General features: G+C 32.7%; 1 protein-coding gene across 4 annotated transcripts in view; it reads right to left on the reverse strand.

The window, feature by feature from the left end:
• LOC131146106 (protein TIFY 6B-like) overlaps positions 1 to 6,602 on the reverse strand; it is a 44,808-nt gene extending 38,206 nt beyond the window's left edge. Inside the window, exon 1 of one of the 4 annotated variants that reach the window (XM_058095443.1) lies at positions 6,252 to 6,602. In XM_058095443.1, coding sequence (XP_057951426.1) covers positions 6,252 to 6,339 — 88 coding nt within the window. In that variant the 5' untranslated portion in view covers positions 6,340 to 6,602. The remainder of the gene's footprint in view (positions 1 to 6,251) is intronic. The other 3 variants (XM_058095444.1, XM_058095445.1, XM_058095446.1) reach the window with 3 other exon arrangements.
• Positions 6,603 to 7,681: the final 1,079 nt, after the last annotated feature.

Genomic DNA, 7,681 nt, shown 5'->3' on the forward strand with positions numbered 1-7,681 from the left:
TATTGATAGACTTAATTTGATGATCTCTACACAAAATATAAAGAAAATACAAAGTTACAACTTACAACCTTCCTACAATGACAGGAATAATATAATTAGTAATTTAGTAAATATTAAATAATAAGTACTAAATAGTCCTAATTTTAAATACTTATTACGTAAAAATAAGTATAATATTTGATTAAAAATAATAAGTAATGTTTATTATTTTTATATTTAAATAAACAAAATTATAAAATATTAGATATTTTATTACAAAAAAAATATATTCCTTTATCTTTAAAAAGATATTTTCATTATTTTTTATAGCTTGATTTTATTTTCATTTATAACTATAAGAAATTAACAGGTGAAAAAGATTTTTACTCTATTTTCATATACATCATAGCATCACAAATAGAGATCCATACATTACAAATTGACTATTTAATTTTTTAAACATTTTCTCAGTATATGGATTAAAATTAAAATTTTCTACAAATTCTAGTAGTAATTAGTAAAAATCAAATTTATTAATGTATTAACTATTAGATTAATTTTTTTTTATTAAGTTATTAATTTTTACTTTATTTGATAACTAAAAACAAAAATAGATGTAAACATTTATTTTACCTAATTTTAAATTTAAGGTCAAAATAATGTTTTAAAACTTAAAAAATATTAATAAACAGGGTCAACCTACTCAAGAAATGGCAAGTAGATACACATGTAACATAAAATGGGTGACAGATGTTATTTAATTTTTTTTTCTTTTATAATATGAATATTATTTAATATTTTTTCAATAGATGGGAGTGAATATGATATCTTCTTTATCAAAATGACCACTTTATCCAGCTGACATAAATAGTATGTTAGCCAATTGGTGCCATGAATTAATTTTATTTCTATAAGTTTGGCAAATCCTAAGACTAAATATTATAATAATTGTGCAGAGTATTCCTTGGAATTCTTTAAGAATGGTGAAAAATAGAGCTCAATTAAGCCTAGATAATATAAAATGCCATCACATGGATGTCTTGTGTACATACATTATTTTAATGCTTTGTTTAGATGGTGAATGCAGTAGTGGATTATTGATATTCAAATATTATTATAAAAAAGGCTTCAATTATTATTGGTAAATATTAATTATTTACTAACCTTAAAAATATTAATTATATAATATTAATAATTGCTTGCTATGTCATGGAATTAATTTTAATAATTATCTTTTAAAAAATATAATACAATTAAAATATTTATAAATTAAGAAAATTTTATTTTACATAATTATTAATGATTTCTAATTTTTTACTCTATTAAATTACTTTTTTTTTAATTCAATTTAACAAACCTATTTTACAACAAATATAATTTTAAAAAATAACAGAATGAAAGGAATGAAAAGGGCTGTGGCCTGTGGTGCAACAAAATATAATTTAAAAAACAAAAAAAACATAATGAAAAGTGCTGTGGGTGTTAGAGTGTCTCATACGCTGAGGCCTGTAGTTGAGTCAGACCGAGAGAGAGGAGGGATTCGAGGGAACTCAGAGGAGCCTCGAACAGTCGAAGGAGCGAAGCAAAAGCAGCGAGCCAGAGATGACTCCAAGCTCCGAGTCTCCGAAGCTGAAATCGAGAGGCTGGCTGGTGCGACTGCGACGACTGGCGGAGGAAGGTGCCGACTGCGATGACTGGCGGAGCTGCTGCAGACCTTTTTCCGTCGCCGGTGACTCGCCAAGTTGCTGGAACTGGAAGCCTGGAACTGCAAGTCTGCAATTCTGAGTAGATCTGCTCGGTAGCCTCGAAGCCTTCTTATTGCCGAAGGCCAACAAATTTTCAAGGTCAGTTTGTAACTTTCCTTTTTAGCCTTTGAATGGCAGATGGGTGTGGGGACTGGGGAGAGGGGGAAAGCAGCGTTGCTGCCTGCTGCCCGTCAGCGAATATGCTACCTGTCGGCCATGTAACGGTCCGTAACGGACGTTACGACATGTAACGTTGGAGTATCGGCCGTTACGTGCCGTTACGCCTCCGTAACGGCCGTTACGGCCGTGAATTTTTTCCGAACCGCGATATCGGCCCGTATCGGTTTCGGGCCCTCTGATTTCCGTTACGTATCGGCCGTTAGTGTTCGGTGAACTATGAGGGCAAGGGCTTAAAGAGGAGTTTACTTGTATGACCTGTTAGTTTGGTTATTTACTACGTAACGGCCGTTATTTAAAACCATGATTGCAACATAAAAGATGGCAAGAAATCCTCAAAAAAAAATAAAACAAAATTAAATAACCAAACTAACAGGTCATACAAGTAAACTCCTCTTTAAGCCCTTGCCCTCATAGTTCACCGAACACTTCAAATTTTCTAATTCACATTATTCCTTCTTCAATTTCCTTTTACCTCCATCCAAGCGAACTTCATTACTTCAAGGACCAGAAAACTACAAACCCATCTCATCCATCAAGTGTTCAGCTTCTAAGCTTTAACATTTTCATATGCTCTACATTTAGCTTTACCAACAGCCCTTCTTTGCATCTTTCTTGCTTCTTTACACTTTTCAAAGTTTTCCAAGCTTCTATATTTTTGCCATGCTCTAAAACAAAGGGGAACTCACATTAACTTCAATTCATATTCATCAATAACTGCCTACAACATGGCTTTCATACACAGTTTATAAGAAAGTCTCTTTACATGAAATTACAAATAAACCCTAAAATTACATTACATTACAACTGTACCCCTACTTTACACAAATATTACAAACAACCCCCCAATAAACACAAAATCCTATACTAATTAATACTAAACACACATAATAAACTACTAAGTACTAACTTAACCCCACAATTCCTTAACCCAACTCTTCTTAATTATTTTCCAGCAAGGATCTTCCTTAAGTCTTACTTCTTGTCCTACATCAACATCCCAAATGATGTAGGGGCAGCGTCAAGGTTCTACAGCCATGGATAAATTAGAAGACGAGGAAGGGGAAAGGAGTAGAGAGGAGGTACCAGGGGGGAACTCACGTTCACTTCAATTCAAATTCATTAATAATTGCCAACAACATGGATTTCATAAACTATTTATAAGAAAGCCTCTTTACATAAAATTACACATAAACCCCTAAAACTACATTACATTACAAATGTACCCCTACTTTACACAAATATTACAAACAATCCCAAAATACACATAATCCTATACTAATTAATACTAAACACATAGAATAAACTACTAACTTAACCCCACAATTCCTTAACCCAACTCTTCTTAATTATTTTCCAGCAAGGATCTTCCTCGGGTCTTACTTCCTGTCCCACATCACTGTCACGTCAAGACAATAACCTAGCCCACCCTTACCCATTTTTCACTATATCCAAATGGTGTAAGTGCAATGTTTCGCTTGTAGGGAACACCCCAATGAATAATTAGTAAGGATTCAATCAAAGAGATGTGACAAATTTTATGCTGGCCGCGAACTAACTACCTAACGCAACCCTCCTCGTTTAACCAATCTTGGGATCTATTTGTGAAAATAATTAGGACATTGATGATATTTTACATAAGCTTAAAAACATGTAATACCTTATGATTATAGTAATTAGGACATTGAATGATACTTTACATAAGCTTAAAAACATGTAATACCTATGATTCTCTAAGTTTTCAATGTGGAATTGGTCTCCATATTAAAGCTTAAAATGTATAACTATGTAGTGTGATGTTTTAGAAGGTGAGCATGAGCCTTTTGTGTTAGATTACCACTTTACCTAAAAGCTTAAGCTGTTAGGTTGTGGGCCAACAATGTATATCAAGCTTTAACACTCACCCGCACGTGCAGCCCGACAGCACATGGAGAGATAAACACATGATAAATAGCACCCATAATAAGGAATGCAATTTTTTTTTTTTAAATTGCGGGCAACAAGACTAGAACCCAGGACCTCCTGGTAACTAGCTCTGATACCATGTTAGATTACCACTTTACCTAAAAGCTTAAGCTGTTAGGTTGTAGGCCAACAATGTATATCATGCTTTAACATTTTAAGAAATTGAGAGTTTTATTTTCTAGATAAAAATAAGTACAAAAATTACAAAAAAAAAAAAATTAAACATAATTTGGCTGGCCATTCAAAAATTACTAACTTGAATTCATTAAGCAAATCATGCCAAGAGATAATCATAACGTTACAAAATATTATTTTCATTATCTATGATGCAGCTCTTAATAATTTGGAAAGGTTGAGGTTCAAGAGTTTTAAGATATCAAATCATACTAGGACATCTCTTTCAAACAAAAACATATTGCTAAAATTTTCTAACCAAATCTAACTTGAGATTCATGCGTCCAAATTGCATAAGTCTTAACTAAAATAAGCCGCAAAAGCATGCCCCTCATACAAATGCTTAAGCTGTAGTATTATATATATATATATATAATAAAAGAAGATATATTAGGAGAGAAGGAGATTGCAACATAAAAGATGGCAAGAAATCCTCAAAAAAACAATAAAAAAAAATTAAATAACCAAACTAATATATATAATAAATGAAGATATATTAGGAGAGAAGGAGATTGCAACATAAAAGATGGCAAGAAATCCTCAAAAAACAATAAAACAAAATTAAATAACCAAACTAACAGGTCTTACAAGTAAACTCTTCTTTAAGCCCTTGCCCTCGTAGTTCACCGAACACTTCAAATTTTCTAATTCACATTATTCCTTCTTCAATTTCCTTTTACCTCCATCCAAGCAAACTTCATTACTTCAAGGACTAGAAAACTACAAACCCATCTCATCCATCAAGTGTTGAGCTTCTAAGTCTTTCCAATCAACCTCAACAACTAGTGGCAAAATCCATTCCTCACATAGCTGCTCCTTGCCCAATCCATCCTCCTCGCCCTCTAAACCTTCCATCGGAGATGGCAGCACATACGATATATCCAAGTAACTCAGATGGTTCAGAATCACAGCAATACTAATCTTGAATCTCATCCAAAAGCAAACCGCACTCATCCACAAATTCACTAATATCAACACTATCATTACCTAACACATCACCCCATTTCATACCCGACAATGGTGTTTGCAATTTTTTTAGGGGAATTACATTATATTTTTGTCCATAAAATGTACAACATGATCATATTCTTTTTTCCAGAGTTCAATATTTAATTTTTTTGACATTAGGAATGAATTTCTATTCATTATTACGCATTTCATGTTTGTCCAAGGGCCACAAAAGGACAAAATAGCCAATTTTATAAAATTTTATTTGGCTACTTAACGGGTAAATTAAGAGATAAGAAATTCAATATAAGTGTCCTAGAAATCAAATGTCAAGGAGGTCTATGTGCTTTTTGAAACCTTGGAGACGTTAAACATCCAAGGAGGTTAATGTCTATCCATGCCCCCTAAGAAGATAAAAAAATAAAAGGGGCATCTTACCACAGCCAGCTATCAAACATCTGATCATGGACTCCAAGAAAATGCATGTGCTAGCTGTGTCGGATACATGCGTATCAGTGTGCTGCCCTAACTAAAAATGCTGTATCCAAACAAAAGCCTTTCTTTTTAATTGGATGGTCCATTGAACTTTTAACACCAGACGATTTGGATTGGACTATAAAACTACCCAAAAAAATATGTAAAGAGATAAATAATCAGCATTTAAAATTGTATATATTTAGAAAAAATGAAACTAAAATTGGTTTATATAGAAACACAGAAAGGGTGCGCCCCATAACGCTCCTATTTCTGGAAAGAGATAAAGTTATGTATAGAATGGGGATGTTAATGGAGATCATGGGAGAGAGAGAAAAATATTTAAAATTTTTAAAATTAAAATTATTTTATTAGATAAATGATAACTTATGAGACTGAGGGTATTTTAGATTATAGTATAGAATGAGATGAAAGTATATTGAAATTTGAATTGGAATAAAAATATTTAGAAAGAGCTACTCTGCAAATGCTTATTTCTTCCATCTAACATATAAATAGGATGGGATAAATATACACTTTTTTGAATTTGAAAATAATTATTCCTTATCTATGAATTTAAAAAATAAATAAATAAATAACACTGTCATTTGTTTTAAAAAAAATTTTAAAAAAAAATTTCTGGCAAGGTTCTATCATGAAAGCCCATGAAAAGAATCAAGCTTAGAAAAAATAGAGGGGGAAAATTTCCATACAGGCTATATACATAGAAAACTTCAACTGAAACATAAAAGCAGAAATTAAGGAGGTGGGTCAGTCGCATATGCATACCTGAATCCTCGCATCCCTGAACATCAACAGGCTCCTCTTTCACCGAAGAACCTAATTTCGAGCCCAAACCCAGGAAGTCTCTCTCCATCGATCCCAAACTCAAAATTTAACCGCTCCTCCAATTCAACCCTTCAAATCAAACCCTCCCCAGAAGAAAATCTCTCCCTCTCTGGCTTCCAAAACGACTAACGTCTCGAGTTGAAAGCGCTTAATCCATTCCGGCGACGTATACAGTGGCATGGAAGATTTCAAGAGGAGAGAGAGAGAGGGAGCGACAAAAATGTCAATGCGAGCCTCCATTTCTTTTTTGACTTTATTGATCAAAACGCCGGACCACATGTTGCTAAGATTCTTTCCTTGCGGATAGATTACCGAGCGTCGTAGTTATCCACCGGCTTTTGCCGGTGGCTCGCCACGTGTTCAACTCATCCGCGAATATCTAGGTGGCGACGTGGCGCGTGGGCAGATCCGGACCGTAGCCATTGACAACAGTGGCACCGGCGACTGCCGGTGCTGACATGAGCGCACTGCGCTCGTGAGTAGTGAGGTTCGCGTGTGAAACGTGGGGAGTCTCCTCAGCCTAAGATATTTATTTATTAGTTTAAGAGTATAAAATGACACAGCGCACGTTTGATGCCGAATGGGAAAGCTCTTATTTAATGTCACTCTCAGCGTTTTCAAACTTGGGAGTAATTTATTAAAGGGAAATTTCTACGTAGCTTCCACATTTTTAGAATTTTGTTCTCTTAGTTTTTGAATAAATTTATTGGATCTCTTTAATTTATTTTTAAATGTATCATAAAAATTTTGATTTATAAGTCCATTCCTAATTTTTCTTTTATCTTTTTAAAAAACCCAAATTCATCTCTTTTCATCTTCTCTCCAATAATTAATCACATGTCCTCTTTATCATTTAACTTGATTATGTATTTTTGAAAAAAAATTCCTTGTAATATTTAATTTCTTCCAATTATAATTTCCCTCTTCATTCATAACTTTTTAATTATTCATAACTTTTTAATTTTTGTACATATGTTCCGTGCAAATTCAGCAGTGTTTTGATTTTTTAGGTCAAATAGTTGCGATGATATTTATTATGTTCAAATTCAGTAGTGTTTTGATTTTTGGGGTAAAATGGTTGCTATGATATTATTATTATTATTATTATTATTATTATTATTATGTCCATTTACAATATTCAAAGCAAGTATTTAATCTTTTTTGTGCTATGCCCATTTGCTTTTTTCCATCAAACTTAAATTTCCTTTGTCGATGTAATTTTTCAGCTTTTTCCACGTGAATTTATGTATTCAATATAATTAATGAACAAAACTATTTTAGTAAAGTGTTGCTTATTGATGATCCAATATACTCAACTTAATTTGCTTTTTTATTTTTTCATTCTCTTTTGAAATGTAAAGATTGAAAGA

This window comes from Malania oleifera, chromosome 13 (genome assembly GCF_029873635.1).
Source record: "Malania oleifera isolate guangnan ecotype guangnan chromosome 13, ASM2987363v1, whole genome shotgun sequence".
NCBI lineage: Eukaryota > Viridiplantae > Streptophyta > Magnoliopsida > Santalales > Ximeniaceae > Malania > Malania oleifera.